General features: G+C 43.9%; 2 protein-coding genes across 40 annotated transcripts in view; one reads left to right on the top strand and one right to left on the bottom strand.

The window, feature by feature from the left end:
• Positions 1 to 8,276, top strand: part of EPB41L3 (erythrocyte membrane protein band 4.1 like 3) — a 235,135-nt gene extending 226,859 nt beyond the window's left edge. For 16 of the 39 annotated variants that reach the window (XM_058692632.1, XM_058692634.1, XM_058692623.1 and 13 more), the window contains 9 exons: positions 68 to 157; positions 1,108 to 1,842; positions 2,358 to 2,480; positions 3,117 to 3,500; positions 4,316 to 4,447; positions 4,942 to 5,040; positions 5,466 to 5,546; positions 5,817 to 5,933; positions 7,141 to 8,276. In XM_058692632.1, the coding sequence (XP_058548615.1) occupies positions 68 to 157; positions 1,108 to 1,842; positions 2,358 to 2,480; positions 3,117 to 3,500; positions 4,316 to 4,447; positions 4,942 to 5,040; positions 5,466 to 5,546; positions 5,817 to 5,927 (1,755 nt within the window). In that variant the 3' untranslated portion in view covers positions 5,928 to 5,933; positions 7,141 to 8,276. The remainder of the gene's footprint in view (positions 1 to 67; positions 158 to 1,107; positions 1,843 to 2,357; positions 2,481 to 3,116; positions 3,501 to 4,315; positions 4,448 to 4,941; positions 5,041 to 5,465; positions 5,547 to 5,816; positions 5,934 to 7,140) is intronic. The other 23 variants (XM_058692654.1, XM_058692653.1, XM_058692644.1 and 20 more) reach the window with 7 other exon arrangements.
• A 13,062-nt stretch (positions 8,277 to 21,338) lies between these two features.
• On the bottom strand, positions 21,339 to 24,639 carry LOC131489604 (translationally-controlled tumor protein-like). Its single transcript, XM_058691613.1, has 3 exons — positions 24,605 to 24,639; positions 24,016 to 24,099; positions 21,339 to 21,612 (listed from the first exon to the last, which is right to left on the bottom strand). The coding sequence occupies exons 1-3, from the start codon at positions 24,637 to 24,639 to the stop codon at positions 21,339 to 21,341; spliced, it is 393 nt and encodes a 130-aa protein (XP_058547596.1).
• Positions 24,640 to 26,216: the final 1,577 nt, after the last annotated feature.

Here is a 26,216-nt window from a genome sequence, read left to right as displayed (position 1 = left end):
GTGATACTAATTTAGATGACCTTGACTGATTTTGAAAGTTCTGAACTTTTATTGGTTTTCCCACTAGCCGAGTATGATAAAGAAAATGCAGGAAGGAGACGCCGCGGTTACCTCTCGTCAAATCATTTTCCAGAAAACTGTCCCATCGACCCTAGAGGTTATTTTTCAATTCATTTCATTTAATCCAGCACCAACATGTAGACTGATCTGTAATTGTTTTTTTCCTAAGGCACACACATTTCCAGATTCAAGTTTTCAGAGTAAGACAGACCAGAAAGTAGAAAACACTGTAGTTTAAAATGTAAACCAAGGCGCTCAGCTGCCCCTGGTGTGATTTTGCTTCCCTCTGTGATCTGTAAGACTAGTCAACTGCCCGGCCTCATCCTTGTAGCCTTCTCTCTTAATTTTCATTTCTTCTGTCATATTGGAACTAAGACTAAGGAGAGTGGCAAAGACACTATTCACACCATGAGCTTCAGTTGTAGATAAGATTGGACCACCATGACCTATTTATAAGAGGCTCCAACAATGCCCCCAACTATAGTCCCTTGACGACCGTCACACTCAGTATTTATGGGATAGTAAGTGCTATGGTAGATTTGATCTCCTGTATATATAAGGAACTATAATTTACAAACATGAAAAAATGATAATCACAGAAATTTGTGGAATGCTGGCAAGTTCTTTGTGAAAATAGCAGATACGACGCACAGTGTTCTAGTTACCATGGAAAACTGTCTTTTTGTGTCCACACAAGCTAAATAACTTGTACAACACCTTCAGTAACGTCATTCAATTTTGAAATCTAAAATGATGAGACGCTTAGCATAAGGCCCGGTATATTCTTGCAAAAATTTACCACCAAGTTATGTTCCTATTTAAAGAAACCTGAAATTGCAACTCTACGTGCAGACTGTATTCCAAGCTGAAGGTTAGAGTTTGTAAGTTTCAGATAAGAGGAGATTTGCAACCAGAATTATTAGATAATAACACCAGCCCTGTGCAGTCACATCACAATGTAGCTTTTGCCCTGGTTTCTTAAAGGATTCTTATTTTAGAAATGAGACCATCAGCATTTCTAATTTAGCTTTTATATTTCAAATATAGGGCACAGAGGATTGGGTTATTGTAGACAAAGTACCCACTGAGGTAGTTGATGGTGATTCGAAAAAGATTGTGACTTACAAGGTGGTGACCGTGAGCAGTAGAACCGGAGACATCCCAGCCGATCTGTTAAGATCTGGTGCCATTGAAATGCAGAGCTTCGAGGACTTGGCCCGGGAAATGCAATTGAAAGGAGAAAGCAAACAGAAAATATACACTCTAGGAAAATCCTACGACACCGTATCCGGCAAGATCGTAACCATGACTGGAAGGGCCAAGGAGGGGGAGAAGGCAGTACAGCCCTGCGGTCTGGAAGCCCTTCAGAAAGTGGACAGAGCGTTGTCGGAGTCGGTGAAGATCATCCCGGTCACGGCCGATTACGAGGTCCTGGACGTCGCCCCCGATGAGAAATCCAGGAGAGGACCCGAGGTGCACACCCCCAAGCGGAAACTGTCCGAATCGCTGGCTCCCATCAAGGAAGCCGATTCCCGGCGGCCGAGCCCCGAAGAGGACGAGCTCCAGAGAGCCCCGGGGCCGGGCCGGGACGCAGCGCTCCACGCTGGCCCGGAGGGCACGCGCCCGGGCAGGACGGAGCCAGCGATGGAGGGCGAGGTCTTGAAAGTGGGGCTCTTTGGTCCCAGGAGGAAGAGCCTGTCCGAGTGGAGATACTCACAGGAACCGGCCTTCACCGTGGCCACTGCTCATTACGTTACCGAGTCCTCCTCATCTCGAGTTGTGGTAACCAGTGCCTTTCCCTTGGACCACCGTTTCAGATTCCAGCATGACGTTTTTTTTTTGAGGCACTGCCCTTCCACCCTAAACTTTTCTGTTCTTCTCGCTGTTTGGCTTTTTGTTGAGAGCAGCCAACCCAAGCTTTTTAAGTTTTGTCATGGTTAGATCAACACTGCAGTCCAACGTAGGCGTTAAAACACTTGCCGTTTTATTTCCAGCTCCCCGATCCCGAGATGTGATAGTGCTGCTGTGGCTTGCAATGAAGGGAAAATGGTCTGCTTAAACCAGCACCGCCCATGTCCTAATAACTCTCTCTGCTTTACCAAACAAGAGCTCATGGTCACCTCAATTTGCTATTTTATTTCCCATTCTTTTCTGTTTCCCAACTTTGTCTGGTAGATTCCCTCCTCCCCCCTCCCCCCTTCCTCCCTTACAGTTTTGTCTAACCGGCCGTGAATGTGAATGTGCCCGCCTAATGTTCCTGTCTCTGTGCTTGACTGTCCGTTTCTTTGTTCACCCAGACTAAACAGTCTTCTGCCGAAAAGCTCATGGATGGCTCTGAAATCTTCAGTTTATTAGACTCTGCGAGAAAACCAACGGAATTCATAGGAGGGGTTACTTCTACTTCTCAAAGCTGGGTTCAGGTGGCCAGTTGCTTCCTCCTTGGTGTTCCTGACTCTGCCCATTTGCCTTTCTTTATGCCTCTTGGCTGTGTGCGTGCAGTGTGTGTGTTTTGCATCCCAGGGGCTTTGCCTTAAACGCCTCAGAGGTGTCGTCGGTTATTTTCCTTTGTGTCTGCCTGGCATAGCTGTCGTGGGCCTTTAGCCCCACCAGTAGAACATGCTTCAGGTATTCCAAAGGCAATCGTGTTGAGAAATTGTAATTTGCATTTAACTTTTTAAGCATTTTATGCTCTCTGTTAGGTCTAAGAAAGCTGCCAGAATCCATGGGAGTGTGCTGCGATGCTTTCATTTTGTTTTATTTTAATTGCATTTTATACTGCGTCCCGTTTCTTTTGCGGCTATCCGGACATAGCACAGGCTTGAGGGCGTGTGTGTGTGTGTGTGTGTGTGTGTATGTGTCGGGGGCAGGGGGCACGCATCAAAGATTCTGGCAGGAAGAATGAAAGCTAATTTATGTTTTGTATAAGCGTTTCTGGTCATAAGCACTTGACACTGGCTTTAGGCGTCCTGGCGAGTGGCTGCGTTTGTTTTTATTCTGGTTTTTTGACCCTCGGTTTATAGAAAGTCACACTGACCCTGCAATCTTTTCCCGTGCAGAAAACGGAAACCAAGACGGGGCCCAGCAAAACAGAGCCGGAAACAAGCCAGCACCCCCAGTCACTTAGCACCGAGAAGGTTGTGCAGGAAACCGTGTTGGTGGAGGAAAGACATGTCATGAATGTGCATGCGAGTGGGGATGCTTCTTACGCAGCTGGAGAGGATGTGGATGCTGCGGCACAGGCAGCATCTGCTGATGCTTCTGTCTTGAAAGGGAAGGAGGGCTCTGCCCTGACAGAGGGGGCTAAAGAGGAAAAGGGGGAGGTGGCTGGCAAAGCTGTCCTCGAACAGGAAGGAACGGCCACTGCTTCCCATGAGTCAGAGGAGGAGCAGAGTGCAGCAACCCACGTTTCTGAAACTTGGGAACAAAAACCTCATTTCGAGGTAACTAGTAGTTGATGTTCCTTTCAGCACTAACGTAAAACTGATAGGTGTGGGAGGCCCCGAAATTTAGTTAAGCATCAAGATGGAGCTAAGTTGAATTTTCGACCTTTTCCAAATGCAGTTTGTTTCTCCTCTTATATCCCTCTTGCATGGCAATCTCAGGAGTCTCCATGCTGGTTTCCATCTTTGGGGTCACGTGCATACACATTTAATGATTATTCATAACGTGTAGTTCCAGGAAATGGTTTCTACCTTTGCTGTAATTACTGTAATGGGCAGTAAACCTGGGGACTGCGTGGCCAACAAGAGCATAGAACATTTGATCAATCTTCTTTTTTTGATCAGTGTACTTACCCAGAAACTGTGCTTGCCCGGGTGCCAAATGCCAGAACTTTGTTCTTTATCTCTCCGAGATTCCTGAATTCTATGCTGTTGGAGGTTCTTAATGTCTTAGCATCCATTCCTTTTTTCTAAGACGTTATTAAACAGAAGGCTGATTGATTATTTTTGATCTATCTATGCAGTAGAGGAGGGGGAACACAAAAACAGTTTTTTAAACATTTCCTTCAAAATGCCTTCCTTTACCTGGAACTTCCCATGTTTAAAAAAAAAAAAAGAAAACTAATCCTGAAAGACTGACATCTATTTGGTGTCTGCCTCATTCCTCAACTTACTCTCCCCATGTAATACATAAACATTTATTTCATACTAACCTGTGCTTATACATATCCACTGGGGGGCGGGGAGGGGAAAAAACCCAAAAGCGTGCCTTTGTGCAAACTGTAATAGCCACTGCCTACTTCTCATTGGTACAGTCATCGACTGTGAAGACAGAAACCATCAGCTTTGGCAGCGTTTCACCAGGAGGAGTAAAGCTAGAAATTTCTACCAAGGAAGTGCCGGTAGTTCACACAGAAACGAAAACCATAACGTATGAATCCTCACAGGTAAGACCGTCTGTCGAGGCTGGAGCCCTGGCACCTTGTTTTGCCGCATTTACTGGCTTGCTGCGTTTAAGTACGTGATGCTTAATGTGCCGGACTTAGAGGGCCCAGTAGCCAAGCTGCGTCTATCAGGAGCGATCATGGTGCTAAGCATAACTTTATTACCGAGCAAAAAAAACATCAGCTGACTTTAAGCGGGTCTTCCTGTGTCTCACAATGTAGAACAAGGCTCAGGAGCCTATCGCCTTGGCCACAGGTCAGGGAAAATAGCAGCTCAGGCAGACACGACTCACCTTTCTGAAGTCCCGGTGTTTTAAGGATGGTTCCCTCTGGCTGCCTTGGCTTGCGTCGTACCCATAGCCAGAGCTCCTGTGTGCTGACTGAACAGCGCGGTGGTCGTGAGAGAGAACTCGGTCATCCTAATGCCCTGAGCTAACACAGCAGACCTCTGGAGAGGTCAGCGTTTGAGTGCGGTGTCTGTTCCTCTGCTCGCACAGGTCGATCCGGGTGCCGATTTGGAGCCGGGTGTGCTGATGAGCGCACAGACGATCACATCTGAAACCACCAGTACCACGACCACCACCCACATCACCAAAGTAAGTGGGGCGGGAACAGGTAAAAGGAAGGCATTCACACGGAACTTCTTCCCGGTTGAGCTGCACAGGCCCAGGGTTCTGTGAACATCAGGAGCCCGCGTTGCGCTCTCTTCACCCAGTCTCTGGGGCATTTGTCCTTAGGTGCTAGTTTCTGTTTAGGAATATGCATCCCAGTACCTTTTGCTTAACACAGAACTCCAGCGCTTAGCACGTGGTAGGTGTTCCAGAAGCACCGGCCAGCCTCACCCCCAAACTGCATTCCAGGCTCACGTCTGAAATTAACCATTTTAAGTAATTGCCAAAGAATCGTTTCCGTCCTTAATGATGTTATTGAAAACCCTGTTAGCGTTTTCTCCCAATTCCCCCATTGAACAATGACTGTTCCTCCAGTGAGTGAATTTCTGACACTTGCCTGTCCCTTGCAGACTGTGAAAGGAGGCATTTCAGAGACGAGGATTGAGAAGCGCATAGTCATCACAGGAGATGCGGACATTGACCACGATCAGGTAGTGTGGGCGAGATGGCAGAGCCCCTGGCAGAGAAACAGAGGGGGGTCAGCCTCACTCTTCCCAGCGTTGTTCTTTTAGTCCGTCAGGCGGTCTAAACCGTTTTCGGAATTAACTTTCCAGTGTGCAGCCTGCAATTCCTTTTGCAGTCATTGTACCTCATTTGTAAATGACGTATATAGATCTAGCTCCTCAGCCTCCACCTTGCTACTGATCATGCATGTTCCACCTCCTTTTTGTCTTTGCCCTTCTGTGATTTCCTGGGGATAGGCTCTGGCTCAGGCAATTAAAGAGGCCAAAGAGCAGCACCCTGACATGTCAGTGACCAAAGTAGTGGTCCATAAAGAGACCGAGATCACACCGGAAGACGGAGAGGATTGACCCCAGGTAAGAGGCGACGCTGATTTTCTAGACTTGGCCTTGGCTGGCATGTAGCATGGGACACTCCCCTCTCTCCTTCCCCTGCCTCCTCCTCTCTCTTTCTTCTCTCACTGGCATTTTGCAGGGCTGCTCACCAAGGGGATGGAGAACTGGTTTACAGGCGCTGGTTTGTTTCACATTTGGGGGCTCCATACTGTGGACATTTTGCATATTCTGCCAGTTAGAGGATCAAGAAAGAAGCAGTCTTTGCGTGCATGTCCTCACTGGTGTTTCCTTTTCATCCATGCCCTGGACTCTTCATTATCCAAATTCAAAAGGTCAAATTTGATTTCACTTGCCATGTGGCCTAATTAGAACTAAGGCCATTTTGTTCTGAGACGTATAATTTGTGCGTTCCAAATACTCGGAAAATGTACCCCTTTCTCCTTTGGACAGAAAACTTATCCCACTTATTGGAAGCTTTCTCCGCAGCTATGTTTGCTTATGCTCCTATTTATGCTCTCGTTTTTGCTTTGTTTCTTACTTTGAAACCCAGGCATTCACTTCCATGTTGGATGTCTTGTGTTTTCTGTATTCTTTGGGATGCCTTTTTTGCTTCTTAGTATAGCATCGTGCCTCGGGAGGAGGCAAAAATGCAATCTTGTTTCCTGCTTTTCTGCGGAGACCGTGTGCATGCCTTTTCAATGGCCGTTTGGCTCGTATCGTGAGCACATAGCGTCTTGTGCTTGCGCACAGACGTGTTAGACACACTAACCCGCCGTGCAAGGACTCCCGGGCCCCGACCATCCCCAGAGGGCTCGGAATGCTGAATGCAACAGTTGCACTACCTGCACACTTGCTTACGTGATAGAAGTCTCTTGAACACTTCACGTGTATAAAGGAAATAAGGAGGTTCTCTACCACTGCTTTAGGGCATAGAGGTTGATGAGTGGCCTCTCCAAGAAGATAATGCAAAGGTCACTCATTACGTTCAAACGAGTCCTATGACCTGGAAGACAGCAGAAAAAGGTTTCTTCAGTGAGCTTCCGCCACGTGGGTGACGTTGTAGTTATTTCAGAGAATGCGTGTCCGTGACTTAGGCTGGTATTTTACAGTATCTTGACAAAAAGTGCATTTAATAACCTGCCTGCACGATAGGTGTTTTGTGGCCTTCATCTGAGGAAGACTCTCGGGTGTTTTCCAGGGAGTAACTGATCAAATCTCTTTCCTACAGGAATAACTTAGCCTGCACATGAATCCAGTCATGCAAACCATTAGGAAAACCAGAGCCTATATGGAGTCCCCTCTTCTAACCCAACTGACTTGTATCTACCCATGGAAAATTTCAATCCGGAAGAACTGACCTTGACCGTTAACAAAGACACTGGCAGAGAGATCTTCCCATAATAAAGCAATCCGAATCAGCATCACGAAACTGATATTGCATGAAGCAACGATAAAATTACAAAAAGAGTAGCATTTTTAATTTCCACCAAGTGTCTAAGTTTTCAGCTATACCTGCACGTTCATAACCAACAATATAAACCGTGATCTCATGTAACACATAAACAATCCATGCCTTTCATAGTTTATCCAAGTCTAAACAAAACTGCAGTTTCTTAGGTGACAGATCTTTTGTTTACAGACAGACGAAGATGACCCTAAAATGCTAGAAGCTGTCTAGGTCCGATGTGTCAGGTTTATCCCAGATTAGATGTGCCAATAACCGAGTTTATTCAGTAAACAACTTGGATCTTGTACTTGTTTCACCTGGTTTTATTACTCCGCCCGTAAACAGCAACGACTCCCGATCGTCTGGAAATATTTAATGCTTACAATCCTGCTTTGTGTATCTGACTTAATCCGTTACCGGGTAGTACTGATTTTAGCATATTAATGTGAAATTTCTTCCTCGTTCGCTTTGGTCTGCGTCCAATCCGGAAAGCTTCCAAGAGTTCCCTGACAAGTCCTAAATATACGTGAATTGTCACTATTTGGGGAAGAAAATCTGTATTTTTGTTAGTTTACAATATTATGAAATTTCACCCCAGAAAAACCTGTTGGGCTTCTGATGCTTCATTTTCTTTCTTCGTTCCTTCTTCCTTGTGTTTTTTTAAGTTGATTTTTTTTTTCTTTTACTTGAAAAACAGCGTTTTATTTCCAAATCTGGTCCATATTTACAATCTAGTTCAGAGCCAAGCCTTAAATTGTACAGAATTTCCACTGTAATTAAAGTATTTAGTGTTTAGTTATAAATAGCCTTCAAAAAGATATATTCTCCATTACACTGTCAACTGCATCACACAGCCCATGGTGAATGTATGTTTCTGCATAGCAAAATAAAAATGGTAAATGCATTTAAAGCTCTAATTCTCTGTGTGTAATACTTTCAGTACTGTATATATCTAGCCAAGAGGCAGCATTCGCATGACCTCAAAGCCTACTTCATCTGCATGATAGAGAGCTTGTCTTTTTACAGGACAAAAGGTGTACAGGGTGACACGAGGACGTGTGGACCCCTCCAGGTGTCAGAGATGGGAAACAAGAAACATACACATAAATGTTTGGTTGCCTACGAAGGCCTTAACGAGTACAACCGGTTACCACAGAATCTCATTTTCAAAGTTTTAGGTTTTTTATAAGAGGTTCTCCTATAAACCCCAGTGTTTCTGGGTGCCGTTAATCTACCAGAGAGAGCGAGACCTCCCTCACGCCTGCGCCATAGCTGAACAGATGAGCTGGTGCGTTCTACAAGGGCCCACGCGGCGTGTTCCCAGAGTTCATCCACATCAAACTCCTTCATGCCAGGGCCTGAGAGTAAGACTTTTATCACCAACTGCCAATCTAATGCCTGAATGCACTCGCTGGCTATACGCCATCGGGTCACACTTTACCTAACTTGCTGATTTTTTTAAAAACTTCAATTAAAAAGATTTTCTGCCCCTGAAAATTGTTAGATGTGACCACGCACCTTAGTCTTCGTGAGGGGGTCAAATTCTTGTCATTTATCTATGAAGAAGTTACCATTTGTCCTTATTGTCAATACTACCTACTCATTTTAGGAACTGAAGCATCATTTTGTGTTTGAAGCTAATCAAAAAATGTGTTGAGGACCATACACAAAAATACAGTGGAATGAAGACCTAAATGTGAGACCTGAAACCATAAAAGTCCAAAAGAGAACACAGGCAATAATTTCCCTGACATGGGCTGTAGCAACATTTTTCTAGACACGCCTCCAAAGGCAAGGGAAACAAAAGCAAAAATGAACATTGGAACTACATCAAAATGCTTCTGCACATCAACAAAACTAAAAGCCTACTGAATGGGAGAAGATACTTGCAAATGACATATCTGATAAAGGGTTAGTATCCAAAATATATAAAGAACTTACACAAATCAACAGAAAAAAAAAAATCAGATAATCCAATTAAAAAATGGGCAGAAAACACGAACAGACATTTCTCCAGAGACATACAGATGGCCAAAGACACATGAAAAGTTCAACATCACTCCATCGGGGAAATGCAAATCAAAATTACAATGAAATATCACCTTACACCTGTCAGAATGGCTAAACACAAGAAACAGGTGTCGGCGACAATGTGGAAAAAAAGGAACCCTCACGCACTGTTGGTGGGAATGCAAATGGGTGCAGCCATTGTGGAAGACAATATGGAGGTTCCTCCAAAAATTAAAAAGAGAATTGCCCTGTGATCCAGTAATCACACTGCTGGATATTTACCCAAAGAATACAGAAACACTAATTTGAAAGTATCTATGCACCCTTATGATTATTGCCGGATTATTTAAAATAGCCACATTATGGAAGCAGCCCAAGTACCCAGCAAGAGATGAATGGGTAAAAATGTGTGTGTGTTCATGCATGTATGTATATATACATACATACATGACATCCATGCACACACAATGGAATATTACTCAGCCACACACAAAAAAATGAAATCTTGTCATTTGCAACATGGTTGGAGCTAGAGGGCATAATGCTAAGTGAAATGAGTCAGAGAAAAACACCACATGATTTCACCCGTATGTGGAATTTAAGAAACAAAACAAATGAACAAAGGAAAAGGCAAAACCCCAAAACAGACTCTTAACTATAGAAAACCAGCAGAGCGTTGACAGAGGGAGTGTGGGGGTGGGTGGGTGAAAGAGGCGAAGGAGAGTAAAAGTACACTTACCACGATGAGCCCTGAGTAATGTATAGATTTGTTGAATCACTACACTATACACCTGAAACTAATGCGACACTGTGCGTTAATTATACTGGAATTAAATTGTTTTAAAAATTATAGGAAGTTGAAATTTTTGGAGAAAAATTAATACTTTTTTGATAGGAGAATGGTCCATAGCCTCCCAAAGATGACTGCACCCAGTCTGCTTAGTTTATATCCATCAAGCTGTACCCGTGTTAGTGGTTTGAATCTTAATTTTTTTACTCAAGTGCAAATGACATAACGTTGTGTTAGTTTCAGGAGAACAACATAATCATTTGACATTTGTATATGTTGTGAAGTGATCATAATAAGTCTCGTCAACATGCATCACCATACATAGTTACAGCATGTTTTTTCTGGTGATGAGAGCTTTTAAGATTTACCGTCTTGGCCACTTTCAGAGAGTCAGTACAGTTTTAACAATAGTCGCCGTGCCGTCCGTGTTCACTGTTGAAAACCACGCCTAGTGTTTTCGTGTTCCTCTGTCCCCAGCAATAAGTGCTTATCCATTTTCATAAGATTATACATTATTAAGGTTTCTTTTCCTTTATTATGCTCATAATTTTTCTAGCCTGCACCCACTATTATGTGGGGGTTCCAAAACCACTCCCACATTCTGGGATATTTATGACAGCAGTGCCCCACGGCCAGTACCAAAATCAGTACCTGTTTATATTGCTTGATAACAAATCACCATACAATGAGCAGCCTAAAATAATGCGAGTTTATCATCTCTCGGTTTCTGTGGTTCAGGGGTCTGGGCATGGTTTTACTGGCTCCTCTAAAAGGCTGCAGTCGAGGTGTCAGCCAGGGCCGGGGTCTTATCTGCTAGCTCAACTGGGGAAGGATCCACTTGCAAGCTCTCTGTAGTTGTTTGCAGAATTCATTTTCCTGTGGTTGTAGGACCCTCGGAAGCTTACTTTTTTCAAAGCCAGCAAAGAAGGAGGAGGCTCTCGAGTGTATGCTAGGAAGACAAATCTTCTATAACATAACATAATCAAGGGAGTGGTTTTTCATTGCTTCTGCCGTATTCTGTTGATCAGAAGCAAATCGTGATGTTCTGTCGGCAGCACCAACAAATTTAGATTCAGAGATTATTAATGACTCACATTCCTTAACTCAACAGTTTTAAAGGTAGATCCCAACTAAAATTGGCCTGTGCTCATTGCTCAACTCTCAGGTAATCTCAGAACATTTCTTAAACCATTACCTCCAATACAGAAAAATGCAGCATCGCATTGGGTGCGGAAAAGACCCTGGAGATCGCCCTTCCTGAAACTGAAGAATTCCACCTAGTTAGCAATTTCCCCCACAAAAAAAGAAACACTTTGCTTCTCAGTTTGCTCTCAGATTCAGTTTGTAAGAAAACGAGCATCTGTGGTTCTCTCAAATGAGCGGAAAAACAAATCACAAACCTAAAAGCAATATGGTGTCACCATTGGTAACCTGCGTTCCCAGGCTGATCACACAGGGACCTGAAGAAACTTCACTTACAGAATTGCCAACCTTAGAACAATGTATAAGATCCTTTCTCTGGATGGGGCGCCTGGGTGGCGCAGTCGGTTAAGCGTCCGACTTCAGCCAGGTCACGATCTCGCGGTCTGTGAGTTCGAGCCCCGCATCAGGCTCTGGGCTGATGGCTCGGAGCCTGGAGCCTGCTTCCGATTCTGTGTGTCTCCCTCTCTCTCTGCCCCTCCCCCGTTCATGCTCTGTCTCTCTATGTCCCAAAAATAAATTAAAAACGTTGAAAAAAAAAAAAAAAAGATCCTTTCTCTGGAGTCATGGAGTGAATTGGGCCTAGTGAGTTAGATCACACACCTTGTAGAACTAGTCAGCCTTTTGTTTGTTTGCTTGTTTTACAATTACTGTAATCCATTTCCTCCGTTTTGCTGACTTCTTGCCAGCACATCTCTTAATTTGAAAACACTAACATGGACTCTGGAACATGGATCTGCAATTGCTGCTGAATTACAATGAGGGTTGTACGTACCCTCCATTAAAAGCTTTTTTATTGGTCTCACTCCTGTAGATTAACCAGTGTCAGAAGCCTCTGTCTTGGATTGCCATAAAGGTGGTCTTATGTTTTAATGAGCATTTACTCTTTGAGTGAAATTGGATTACTCCATTTTTTTAAAAAAACTATATTTTGTGGCAGGCCATTGGTGCATGTAAAACTGTATTCTCAAAATGACATTTCATTTCAACAAGTAGTTTTTATCAGAGCCGATTAACTCTAAGGAAGGGTAAGAAAAAGAGCTAATGCTTCCCGAGTGTGGTTATGAACACATGCACACACAGTGGCTTGTCATGTTTCTTTGAGATAACTGTAATCTTTTAAGAGATGGAGCAGGTTCTTGTAGCACAAGCTTAAAGAAGAGCTTATCAGCCAAGATAATATATGGATTTTTTTTTTTTAACGTTTTATTTATTTTTGAGACAGGGAGAGACAGAGCATGAACGGGGGAGGGTCAGAGAGAGGGAGACACGGAATCCGAAACAGGCTCCAGGCTCTGAGCTGTCAGCACAGAGCCCGACGCGGGGCACGAACTCACAGACCGCGAGATCATGACCCGAGCTGAAGCCAGCCGCTTAACCGACTGAGCCACCCAGGCGCCCCCTGGATTTTTTTTTTTTTTTTGAGACAGAGAGTGTGAGCAAGCAGGGGAGGGGCAGACAGTGAAGGGGGAGAGAATCTTACCCAGGCTCCACGCCCAGATAGAGCTCCGACACGATCCTGAGATCGTGACCTGAGCCAAAATCAAGGGTCAGACACTTAACCAACTGAGCCACCCAGGCACCCCATGTGGATTTTCGTAAGTGCCCTGTGCAACAGGAAGGAGCTAGAATGTTTTTTTGACTGACTTTCAGGCTTACTCATTCCCCTTGAATAATACTGAAGTCAAAATGATCTCTAAAGACCAGCAATGACAAAGAAATGCACATTTTAACACAATATAATTTTCCAACGATCGATTGGCCAAAGCATCCTTTCAATTCCATGCCTGGTGAGGATGCAAAGCAAAAGCCATTTCTGGTGGGAGTGTAAGTTGGTAATTTGTCTGGAGTAGGATCAATAAAACATATTCTTATTCTTAAATTTTTTACAAAGATTTTGACCCAGCAAATCCACTTGTGGGGATTTTTCCTAAATAAGACACAAGAGTTGTACAGGATTTAATGTACGAGGATGTTTATTTAGCTCAGTGTTGCTTCTAAACATGAAAAAGGTTTAACAGTGGGGCGCCTGGGTGGCGCAGTCGGTTAAGCGTCCGACTTCAGCCAGGTCACGATCTCGCGGTCCGTGAGTTCGAGCCCCGCGTCAGGCTCTGGGCTGATGGCTCGGAGCCTGGAGCCTGTTTCCGATTCTGTGTCTCCCTCTCTCTCTGCCCCTCCCCCGTTCATGCTCTGTCTCTCTCTGTCCCAAAAATAAATAAACCTTTTTCAACTTTTTTTTTTTTAACAGTAAATAGGAGGAAATTTGTAAGTAAATAATGGAAATGACATGAGATAGAATACTGTGGAACCACCCAAAATTGTAAAATACTGACCTTATAGAGGAAATAATCCTAACATATTAATTAGTGTAAAACCAGATAAAACAGTTTACATGTTATGGTGTTAAGCAGGTAAAAATGTTTACTCACAAAAAATGCATAGACCTATACCAAAATGATGGCAGTGACTTCCTGTCTCTGAGGGCAGAGTATGTAATGATTTTCTTTCTTCTCTGTGCTGTTCTATTTTTCTAGTCATTGAGAGTGTCTGTAACCATTATTATATATATATTTTTAAGTTTATGAAAGAATACCAATAACTTTATTTAGAGCCTGAGAATAATGGAGAGTGAGAGATATGTAAATGAGAAGGAGGCTGGAAAAGTGACGCGTCCTTGGAACTTCAAAGCCATTATTACAGTCACCAAATGCTACAGATGCCTTTGTGAACTACTTACTTCTTTGGTCACGTACTAATTAGAATGGTGATAGATGAGTTTCTGTTATAGAGAATGAAGTTATTTATAGTAACACCCTATGCTGGATCTTTTCAAATGAATAAGCCTTGCCTTGAATGCACGTTAGCAGTTTAGGCAGCATATTTGCTTTTGAAGGGTAGTAGTTAGTAAACCATAAAAGCAATTTTCAGTGTTTCCACAGTGTAATCGAAAGATCATGCTTCTTTGGGTTTGCTTAACTTTTGCTTCCCTCTGCATAGAGCCACTTATCACTAGCCCCATATTTAACTAAGTATGGTCTCAAAAAAAAAGACGACTCTGGGCTCAGCAATCCTGTGCCCTGTCACTAATTTTGTCACCATCAGCCAGTGACTTAGACACTTTGAGCTGAGTTTACTCATAGTTAAATAGGGAATGATAGCCAGCTGTAAAGACTGTAAAGGTGAAAAGCCTTTAGACCCATGACAAAGTACATGACCAAGTAGGAATGTAGGAGAACATTCTTCGTAGAATATAAAATGGAGTTTTATCCCATCTTTTCTCCCCTCAACACCGTGCATCACTTATTCTGTGCACGAGAACCCAAACGAGTTTATCACAGAAATAGCTAATTGCCTCTGTTGGAGAAAAAAAAACATCCCTCAGCTTGGGGAAAGAAGTCAGAAGCTGCAAAATCCCCTTTTCTTGTTACGATTCCTTGTGATGTCGGTGACCACAGCTAGGGTCCTTCCTGTATCGGGGCCAATTTTCACTTTGTTCCGAGGCAGAACGACAACAACAAAAAGCATGTGTATGATGACCCTTATGTAGGTGGTTCGTGCTTTTCTATGGGGGAGGCTCTAGCTAATATTGTCAGCAATACAGTGAATATAGAGCAGCTAGCTCGCCTGATATCAAGCATAGAAGTGTGCATCGAATCCAGAACCTAAGCAGGCCGCTTCCTATGATCATTGCACTGCTTGTTGGGTAAGGTGTGTATCTGTACAGGCATGTACATATTTGTGGATTAGCTATATTTACTGTATTTGCTGGGACACTTACTGTCTGAATACACAGAATTAACAGGTTGATAGCATTGCACAATTCGAAAAACCATTTATGTGCTTGACTATGTTCATGTCATACCTTTCCTACGAATGCTTCTTTATATATATTTTTAGGCATATATATATGTATATGTATGTATATATACACCCATATACATATATGTATATGGGTGTATATATACATACATATACGTATATATTTATATATATACACCCATATACATATATATATGTATTTATATATACACCCATATACATATATATGTATGTATGTATATACACCCATATACATATATATGTATGTATGTATATACACCCATATACATATATATGTATGTATGTATGTATATACACCCATATACATATATATGTATGTATGTATATATATACACCCATATACATATATATGTATGTATATATATACACACATATACATATATATGTATGTATGTATATATATATACACCCATATACATATATACGTATGTATGTATATATATACACCCATATACATATATATGTATGTATGTATATATATACACCCATATACATATATATGTATGTATTTATATATATACACCCATATACATATATATGTATATATTTAGGCAACCCTTTCTTTTTAATACTTATTTTTGAAGAAGAGAGAGAGAGAGACCGAGCATGAGTGGGGGAGGGGCAGAGAGAGAGGGAGACACAGAATCCAAAGCAGGCTCCAGGCTCCGAACTGTCAGCACAGAGCCCGATGTGGGACTGGAACCCACAAACCACAAGATCATGACCTGAGCTGAAGTTGGATGCTAAACCGAGCCACCCAGGCGCCCCACCTGGGGATGCTTCTTGAGGACCAAAGGAATTCGCAGTCAACATAGACTCTGCATCATCCAGAGCCAAGGATCTTACATCTAGTGGCACGTTACACTTGGAGATTTTTTTTTTTTTTTTATTAATGATACTGAAGTCCGAGCCTCTAAAGATTCTGAGCTAATTGGTCTGGAGGTGGGGCCCTGGCATTAAAGTTGTTGTTGTTGTTGTTGTTGTTGTTGTTGTTGTTGTTGTTTAACACTTCCCAGATGAATCTAATGTACAGCCAGTGTGGAGAATCACTGGTCTTATGAAGTGACTCTCAGACCTAAGCTTGCTTCAGAATACATGGAGGACACATTGAAACCCTGGGCCCATGGGACACCTGAGTGGCTCAGTTGGTTAAGCATCTGACTTCGGCTCGGGTCATGATCTCACAGTTCGTGAGTTTGAGCCCCGTGTTGGGCTCTGTGCAGACAGCTCAGAGCCTGGAGCCTGCTTTGGACAGTCTGTCTCTCAAAAATAAATAAACATTAAAAAAAAAATGAAACTCTGGGTCCCAGTGCCAGTGTTTCTGATTCAGTAGGTCTGGGGCAAGGTCTGAGCATTAGCATTTCTGGCAAGTTCTCAGGTGCTGCTGCTGTCAAAGTGTGCAAACCGCACTTTGAGAACTACTGGCCCGGTAGAAAGAGCAATGACTTAGAATTGAGGATTGCTGGGCGGCAAGTCTCTTAACCTGTGATTCATCGTTGATAAAAGGAAATTAACTTATCCCTGGACAAATTATTGTGGGGATTTATTGAGACCATATTCTGAACGTCACACATGGAATGTTTCTAGTGCTAAATGTGCCCAGGGCAATACTGTTATCTGCCTCGCGTTGGGAGGCTGTGAGATAGAGTGGAGTGATTCCCGGGAATATTGAGAGAGACCAAGGATGGCAAAATGACAAAAGCAGCAACTGGCAATGCCACTGGTCAAGATGAAAATAAGGGCGCCGGGACAAGAGTTGTGTCTTTTTTTTTTTTTTTTAATTTTTTAAATGTTTGTTTATTTTTGAGAGAGAGAAACAGAACATGATCAAGGGAGGAGCAGAGAGAAGGAAGCACAGAATCCGAAGCAGGCTCCAGGCTCTGAGCCGTCAGCACAGAGCCCGACACAGGGCTCGAACCCACAAACCATGACCTAAGCCAAAGTCAGAGGGCTTAACCGACTGAGCCACCCAGGCGCCCCAGGAGCTGCGTCGTAAAGGCACAGCTGGAATGGCCTTGCAAACACCAATAAGAATAACCAAAATGGCAGAAAGTTACAAGTTTCCAAGGAGGCACCAATAATAAAAATATTGCAGTGAGGCCCTCAAAGTGCTTCAGCGTTTGTTTGTTGTAATCACACAAGACTGGCCTTGCACGCAGGCCCTTCAAAAAGCCTCCAAAAAGCACTGGAGAAGAAGCAATCGTGGCCACACAAAGCTGTTCATAAAGAGGCGTGCAGGCAGACAAAAGCAGCAACAACAACAGCATGCAATAGAATGTGAGGGGAGATGTAATAGTGGTGGAGGGAAATTAGAAACCCAGATGAGAAAAATCTCCTAGGTGAGATATAGGAAGTGACCCTGGAATCGATCCTTGAAAAATGTATACTGTCCAGCAAACACCAGATAAAGAAGGTGGTGGGGGACGAGGAGCAGGACTCTCAGAAAACGGAAGCCTGTCCCCCAGGAATGCTTCATAGATCTGGCACCTTATGACTCCAAACAGCTGCCATCTGCCAGTGCCACCCCCTGCTCTGGTAATTGTGGGAGCGTTAACCTAACTGACAATTTAACGGAGACAAGCAGAGGTATAAGGGGGAAGGTCCCAAGAGAAACACTCCGGTGTTCGTGACTGAGGGTCACCAAAGGGCGCCACCTGCCGGTTCTGATTGCAAATCCTGCTACCCGAGGAGCCGAGCCGAAGTCTCAAGACAGGACTGGAGAGGGGGGGGCGGGATGAGGGAAGGATGGGGGTGACTTGGAGCAGGGGATGTGGGTGGTGGGGAATCTCCTGTCTAGAGATGGTAAAGGAAAAACAAGATGGAGAGCGCATGTCTGCTTTCAGAACGGGCTTATGATATCCTGCAAGCGGTGGGGAAATGGGCTGGAGTTCTTATCAAGCGGTTCTTCCAGTTTTACGATTCCTGGTTTGTATCGTATAAGTGACACGTAAGGGAAGGTTAAAAATAGAGCAGGTGCTTCGAGCACGAGGATAACCTGAACCGTTGGAAAAGATAGAACTAAGAATTCAATGGAATTTCTTTTGTATGAAACCTGTCAATTCTCAGAAATAGTTGGGGAAAACTGGTCTGATCAGTTCATACTCTGTAGTTCATACGTGACTTGACGATGTTTAAAGACTGACAATACCAGGTAATATGCTAATGCCGATGACGCTATGAATTTCTGATTTGATGATTCAGAACACCCTTCCAGGATTTCTCCATGTATCAGAGTCTTCGTATTAATATTTCTTCTCACTATACACTGTTGTGGATACAGGGGGTGAGGGAAATGGACAGGAATGTGTACTGACCTCAGGACAGAGCCTGAAAGTTGCTTTTCGGAGTAAATTCCTTGTAAAAGTCTGTTTGTTATGGGCCTTTCGCATCAAAACGTGATATAAAACTCACTTCACATGCAAACATTAGGTGCTTTGAACTTTTAAAAACTTAGACTTAAGGTGAAGAGGAGTTTCCTGTGACCAGAAATACGGATGATCCACTGGAAGCATGAAGCATGACATCACCTCTGACATTTAGCGATTGGAGAGCCCCAGATAGATTGTCAAATAGATTATGCAAATCTGACCAACTTGGATATTTTGGGTATGATTGGGATGTTCTGACATTTCATTATTTTTTTAATGTTTATTTTCGAGAGAGAGAGAGCATGAGCAGGGGAGGGTAGGGAGAGAGGGGGACAGAGGATCTGAAGCAGGCTCCACGCTAACAGCAGATAGCCCGACGCGGGGCTGGAACTCACGAACCGAGGTCATGACCTGAGCCGAAGTCAAACGTTGAACCAACTGAGCCACTCGGGCACCCCTCTGACATTTTTAAAATAGAAGGAATTATCCCTAAGATTGAAGACTTCCTCACACAGCCTGGCTTCCTTCTGGGAGAATAATTTCTCATGTTCCAGCTATTTCTGAGAAAGGCCAAGTTTCCCACATATCACTATCAGCAGATGGGAGTCGGTGGAGGATGGGGGCACATTGGGATCTGAGGGCCATTGGGAACAGGAGGGACCAGCAGGCACATCCACGAGTTACCTGGGCCTGAACTTACCTGAATCACAGAGGCCAGAGTCAGGGGACAGTCACAGGTCGGAGCACATGAAGACTACAGGTCGGAACAGCAGCAAAGGTTGGCAACAGACAGGTAAGAAGACAGAGGATTGAGAGAGGAGTCGAGCATGGCTGGCAGAGTCCAGAAGCTTACCAAGGGCTTGCTCCTCTGGGCACAGATGGCTTTTTAAAACTCTGATATTAGCGTGTTGGCTTGTCATTGCCCCTTCCTCCTAAATGTGAGCTGGCAGGGAGCAGAAGATGAAGGGGACACAGAAGTCTAGTTGAGTGTCCTGGCCAGTTGGATACCTATTAATTAAGGCTTGACAATAAATGGATGTCTTTTAAGAACTAATGACTAATTTCTAGCTGTCATGCCATGGCCGATGAAATGCCCCTGCTGTGCCCAGAATGGCGCCTACGGAATTTTTTGACAGGGACTGCATATTAAAAAGAATAAACACCTGACTCCAGACTTTTTAGATACGAAAAAAGAAAAATGCTAACGCCATTTATAAGGCCATGCATGAGTCATGGTGACTTACAGCCCTCCCCTCCACACACACACACACACACACACACACCACATCCCTTTGGTATTTTGTTCAACTCGACCCTTCTTCCAGCTCCAGCCGTCTCCCAGTGCCCACTCTGTCCTGAGGTCTGTACCCATTCATGTCCGTTTCCTTTACCTCTCTAGGGTGGCTTTTCCAGGAGGTTCCCCCTCCTTCTTGATTTCTCTTAACCCCATTTGTAATCAATCTCTCATTACATTTCTTCCATCATCCCCTTTCGAGTGTACCATTTGTCCCTGCAAGAACACTTGATCTGTAGCTGCTCACTAGCTTTGTGACATTGGGCGAGTTTTTAGCAAGTCTTTCAAATCTGTCAGGTGGGAGAATGTGTGAAGCGATAGTTTAAAACCACGTCAAAATGGCGATATTTGACCAGCCCGGACCGACAGAAATGGCAAGTTCACGTGCGCCGTGAGAACTAGTTAAGCGTTAAGCGCTTCAGGTAGCGCCCAGCATCTTGTAAGCGATGACTTCTTTCTGCTTGCGACACTCAGACCTGATGAATTCCGTGTTTGGCCAAGGAGAGCAACTCTATGCCGCCTTCTCTCCCCTCTCCCAAGTAGATGATGCTCATTTATCGTACGTCCGACTGCTCACCGAGCCCAGAGGCAAATTCAAACCCTTTGAAGGTAAGAGGCACTGCTTCCCAACCCCTCCTCGGCTGGTCTCGCCCCACAAAGGGATTTTCACTCCCACCGGCCGGCTCGTGTAGCTCCAGAACTCTCCGCTGCCATTCCCATGGGCACAGCCCACTCCTGGCATCTCTCAGCGGGATTTTTTTCACAGAAACGTCCTTCCGTGCGATGGTTTGCTCTGCCTGGCCCTGTTAATACTTGATCCCACAGCAGTTACCTTCAGGCTTCTGTGGGCTCACCTTCTTGCTCCAGAACTTTTGTGTGATTTTGTTTTTCTGGAACAGGTGTGTTCTGGATTTCAGACGTTTTATAAATAAGCGTGACTTGTGGGGCTCCGGGTGGGAGGCGGGGTGATGAGAAGCCACCTGATCGGCTGAATATGTCCCAAACAAGGCTGAAGCAGAGCTCGGGTTGTCTCTGGGTGTGTCTGGGGGTAATTTGCCGCAGGTAAGAATATCCCAAATAAATCAGAACACACGTATGTGCCTATTTGCACGCCGCTGTCCCCGTACTAATGGCAGCCTTGTCTTTTCAGCTCAATTGAGCTTTACAGCTCAATTATCCCAGCTCTGGGCTCACCCTGTAATCTGTCCCTTCTAAATGATACCACAACATCTCAAAGGTCCTTCTTTACCTTGACGGTAAAGAGGTTTTTTGAGTTTAAATGCATTTTATTTTTAAACAACCTGCATGGCACGTTTTCTTAGAAACGATGCCTCCGCTCCAGATAAAGCAAGGTCAGAATAAATGAAGAGCTCAAGATGACATCAGTCCCATCCGTCTTCAGTCCTGGTGTTGTGTGAATGAGCAGCGGCCAGCTATGACGACGGGTGATAACGTCCAAAGTTAATAGCCAAATTCGTCAACATTTTTCCATTTCTAAACCACCCTTAAAGAAGATCATATATGGGGTCACACCCTCCTCGCAGTAGGCCAGCGGGGCAGCCATGCCTCCCGGATTCATGTTTTCACCAATAAAGGACTGGTAGTTTTTAAAAATAGCAAGGACGTGCTTGATTTGTCCTGCAGCCCCTGTCATAGAAGGTTTCACCCTTTCTGGCCTCTGTTCTTCAAGTCTGCCTTTGACTGATTTCACGTAATCTTTGATGTACTTCTCGTAGGCTTCCTTTGTGAAGCTGGTTTCCCGCAAGTGATGGTTTATGACAATACCCACGCCAGTGAGGACTCAAACTTTCTGAAATCCTGCTTCTCGGTCCTAGGTCCCAGCCAGGTCCAAGGTTCCTTCACCTTTGGATTGAATTTAGAACATGTTCATGCAAATAAAATACGAAGGAACCAAAGCATGCACAGAGATTTAAAGAATCAAAACAAGATAACAGGGGTAAAACATCTCTCTCCCTTCTGAAATAATATGCTCGAATACAAAGGAGGTACTAACGAGGCCAGACTTTCCTTACTTTTGTTAGGTGGATTGCCAAAGAAACCGTCCCCACCATGAACACCGTGCAGCCTTTGGTGTGTATGCAGCAAACGTCGCTCAGAGGTCCTGCTGTTTCGGTGGAGTCAGTGGTTTCCCTGCCGCGTCAGCAAACTCTATTTGACATTAACTCATACCAAGAGCAGCACCGGATTGATGTAGCATATTAATTAATTTAAAGCGGAAACACTCTTCCTGCGCTGTTGCTAAGAGATGTAAAACCCACCCACTGCTGGGTGGGGTGGAAGGAGGTGGGAACAGGCACATACTTCAGACTGCAGACCAGGATTATCCGGCTGGTTCTGGGAATGAGATCAGGGCGGATAAGACCGCTCACCCAAATGCAGTGGGGTTTTTTCCCCCCTTGTCTACTAAAATTTAAAAATTTAGTTGTCCTACTATCAACGTCTTCATTTTGCATGCGGTTATTGTGTATGTACAATTGTGATTCCTTTTTACACCGAGAGAGTCCGTGTGCATTTCCACACTATATCCTGAATGCATACACTTAGCATACTAGTATATTTTAAGGATATATAACTTTGCCTATGAAGAGTAATCCAAATAATGTTGTAATTCCTTTTCCTAACTCAGAGAAGAGAAAATACTAGTACTAGATTTTAGAGCCTCCTTAGGGTGTCTTCTGTCTGAGCCAGGTTTAGCCCATGCAAATATCACATGCGTTCTATATTTAAATGTTGCCAGAATCGTATTTCACTTTCCAGTGTATTCGCTGCAATGTTGCAAGACATTGCTATATTTCGGGGATCATTTTGCTCTGCTTTCAACGGTTTTGTCAGGCTTGAATTTATTTGGGGGAATGCTACCTAGTTTGATTTCAGAGGAGTTGTCCTTGAGGATGGAGAAGCCAACGGCCCAAGGTGGTTTTGGACACTGAGCTTGCTGCCTCCTGACTAGACGTCAGGTGCTGCCCAACTTCTCATCCACGTCTGGCCTTCCATAGAGCTCAGACTTTCAGGGTACCTCATGGTGACTTTAAGGTGAATTTTTTCATTAGCCTCAGCTATTGGGCTATATTTAAATAATTATCTCTGGAATACTACTCAGCAAGTGTGGCTCAACTCTGATGACATCTTGAAGAGCACAAATGGAAAGAATCTATTGATCAGCAAACCTCACGGTTCCAGTTGCCAGGGTTCAGCTTAAGTCTGCGGCCCTCAGCCTGGATATGAACAGTGACCATGGCTGTGCTTATAGGAAGCCTCAAATCCACATCTTGGCAAGCTCACCCAAGTTAAGGTGGCCAAGATCCTGCTCAGAATACCTCTCTTCAAAGTGAAGCCCGAGTGAATTCCTTCCCAGGACTCCCCCCACTGCTACAACTCCCCTGGTGGGATCCACCATGGTTCCCTGTCAGCAATCTATAATCCATAATCTATAATCCCAGCAATCTATAATCCCAGCAGCCGGTGACTTTTCAAGCAAAGACAAACTACATTATGTTTTGTATTCCCAGCAGCTAGTACAATACCTGATACATATATGTTTAGCAAACCACTGAAATGAGTGCAGAAGTTGGATAAGATCTGATCCTGATTCCTAGACAGAAATAAGGGCCCACCTGAGCTGAATCAAGGGCATGGGGGCACTGTGGGGAGAATCCAACCAGCTCTACACCTGGTGGGACCCAGAGAACCATCACCCTCCTTCCAGATCTTTCTGTATGACCCGGGACCTGAATCTTCAGATCCATTTTCCAGGTCATTGTATGCTCTATCTACTCGAAATTGAGGTTTTGACTTAGATTTTATATATGCTCTGAGACCACCCTCCATGTTTCAGGGTTACTGTCGGTCAGCTTTTAATCAGCTTGATCACATGACCGCCAGCACCCCTGTGGGGCGTGCTGTCCGTCATCAGGAGTGCTCAGCCTAAACATCACCAGCTCCTACTCTTTTCTGGAAACTTCTCAAGTCTTTTAGGTGGACAACAGGTCTGGTCATCGTCTATAGAAGGCCCTCGACAGTATGATGCCTGCAGACTCTTTGCACCCAGGGGTGATAACTCAAATCACCCACAAGTGTTGGGAATCACAGCATGTCTTCAGTGCTGCTGAGATTTATATAACTCTTTTTTTCACCTCCTTTTCTTCACCGTGACTGGAACACCAACTAATGTCCTGACCACGAAGGCATGGGCTCCACTCAGAAGAACCTCTTCTTTTCTGAAACAAAATATTCGGGAACGTTGACAGTCACAGCAGAATTTATATGAACAGCTTCCTCCCCCAACCGAATCTTCTCACACTCTTCTCAAGAAGAGCAAGTAGCTTTGGCCTTCTGTATACCTGACCCTCCAAATTAAAACAGGCTGTGATCAAGGCCTGCTTGACAAATTAAGGAGACAGTTATCTCTAGCAAGTTGATTTTTGTGCAGGAGGTGATGCAGTATAGAAAAGGGCAGAGGGTGGATCAGGGCTTGCATATGAAAGGGTGAGACCCATGAGTAAAAACTCGTATTCTAGCAAATCATGACCACTGTGAGTATGTGGCTGTATCATTTGGCCTGTGAAATGCCATAGATGTGGTCTAATATTTCATGAACAAATTTGCCACTATTTGCTCCGTCCCTATAAATTAAAGGCCGTACTTCATTGTGACATTCAAGGCAACTCACGCTGAGAACCTACCCACCTTTTCAGCATCAACAGTAGAGACTTCACAACTCACCCATAGCCTAGAGTGTAGACACAGCGGGTCCCCATCCCTCAAGCCCACATTCACACTTTGGAATATTGGTTCATGGTGAGCCCTCTAGACCAGAACTTGCCACCCTTATTTACTTAATAACATACATAGTAAGTCATAATTTTGCATGGCAAATGGGGTAAAGTGGAAGGATTTGGGGATGTATGTTGGGCTGTGTGAGAAAAATAATGGTTTTCCTTTATATAATTATGAGTAAATATACAGACAGTACCTTAAGATAAATGTGATTTTTAAATAATATTTTTAATATATTTTCAATGTTTATGATGTTTCCCATGGTCTTTACATGAGCATATGTTTTCAGTATCTGCTTTTAATGCCTGAAATGTTTCCATATGATTCCTCCACAAGAAATTTTGATGATGACTTATTCAAATTCTGATGGTCTCTCTTGGTGTTATTTTTAAATAACAAGGTAATAAAAATATAGAAGCCATTGATTTTATAATCATTCTAAATTTATAAGGCCTTGTTATATTTAAATACCACAACAGCTCTCCTACTGACAAATGTAATTTTTAAATTCTTCTGATAATGGATTTTAAATCCAGTTGAAGTTTTTATTCCATTATGTCAAAATTTATTTGCGTATTCATTCATACAAAAACACTGTTATCGAGCTCTTATTCTTTATCAAGTTCTCTAGGTAGTAGTGATTCAGCAATGAATAACAACAACAACAACAACAACAAAACATCCCTGCCACCGTGGAGTTCACATTCTGGTCAGGGGAGACAAACTATAAACAAACTAAAGTAAACATTAGGGTTGTCTTTAGCAATGGTAGTGCTGGCCAATTTTGAATAGCGTGGTCAGGGAAGACCTCACCAAAAATATGATATCTGAACAAAGACCTGGAGGAGATGAGGGAATGAGTCAGGTGGCTCTGTGGGAGAAGAGCACTCCAGGCGGGAGTCAGAAGCATATGCAAAGTGGAGATAAAGAATGTCACCAGCTGGTTTAAGAAACAACATGGTGGCCCTGGTGCACTGAGCAAAATAACCACGGCAGGCAATCGTGTGATATGAAATGGGACAGGTAACAGAGGTCAGATGATAGGGAGCTCTACTGGCCACTGTGAGGACTTCCTCTAAGTGAGATTGAGAAGCCAAGGCAGGTTTGATAGCACAGGAGGGATAAAACATATATGATTGAAAAGATGACTTTATCCTCTGTGTTGAGGATAGTACCAAGGCCTGACAACTAGGGGAGTTGATGGTATAACTGAGGTCTGAGGTCAAAAGACTGAGAACCAAGAGCTCTGATGTCCAAAGGCAGGAGACGGTGGATGTTTCAGCTCCAGAAAAGAGGGAAGTCACCTTTCCTTCACCTTTTTTTCTGTTCGGGACCCCCCTGCACTAGGGGATGCCCACCCCATTGGTGAGGGCAGACCTCCTCACTCAGTCCACTAAATCAGACGCTAATCTCTTCCAGAAGCACCTGTATAGACACACCAGAAACTAATATTTTACAAGCTATCTGGGCATCCCTTGGCCAGTCGAGATGACACAACGTTAATTGTCACAGACTACAGAGGGGCAAGGATCGCAACAGAGAGGACAGTTAGGGGGTC

Source organism: Neofelis nebulosa, chromosome 11, assembly GCF_028018385.1.
Source record: "Neofelis nebulosa isolate mNeoNeb1 chromosome 11, mNeoNeb1.pri, whole genome shotgun sequence".
NCBI classification, from domain to species: domain Eukaryota; kingdom Metazoa; phylum Chordata; class Mammalia; order Carnivora; family Felidae; genus Neofelis; species Neofelis nebulosa.
This window is presented reverse-complemented; position numbering and strand designations above follow the sequence as displayed.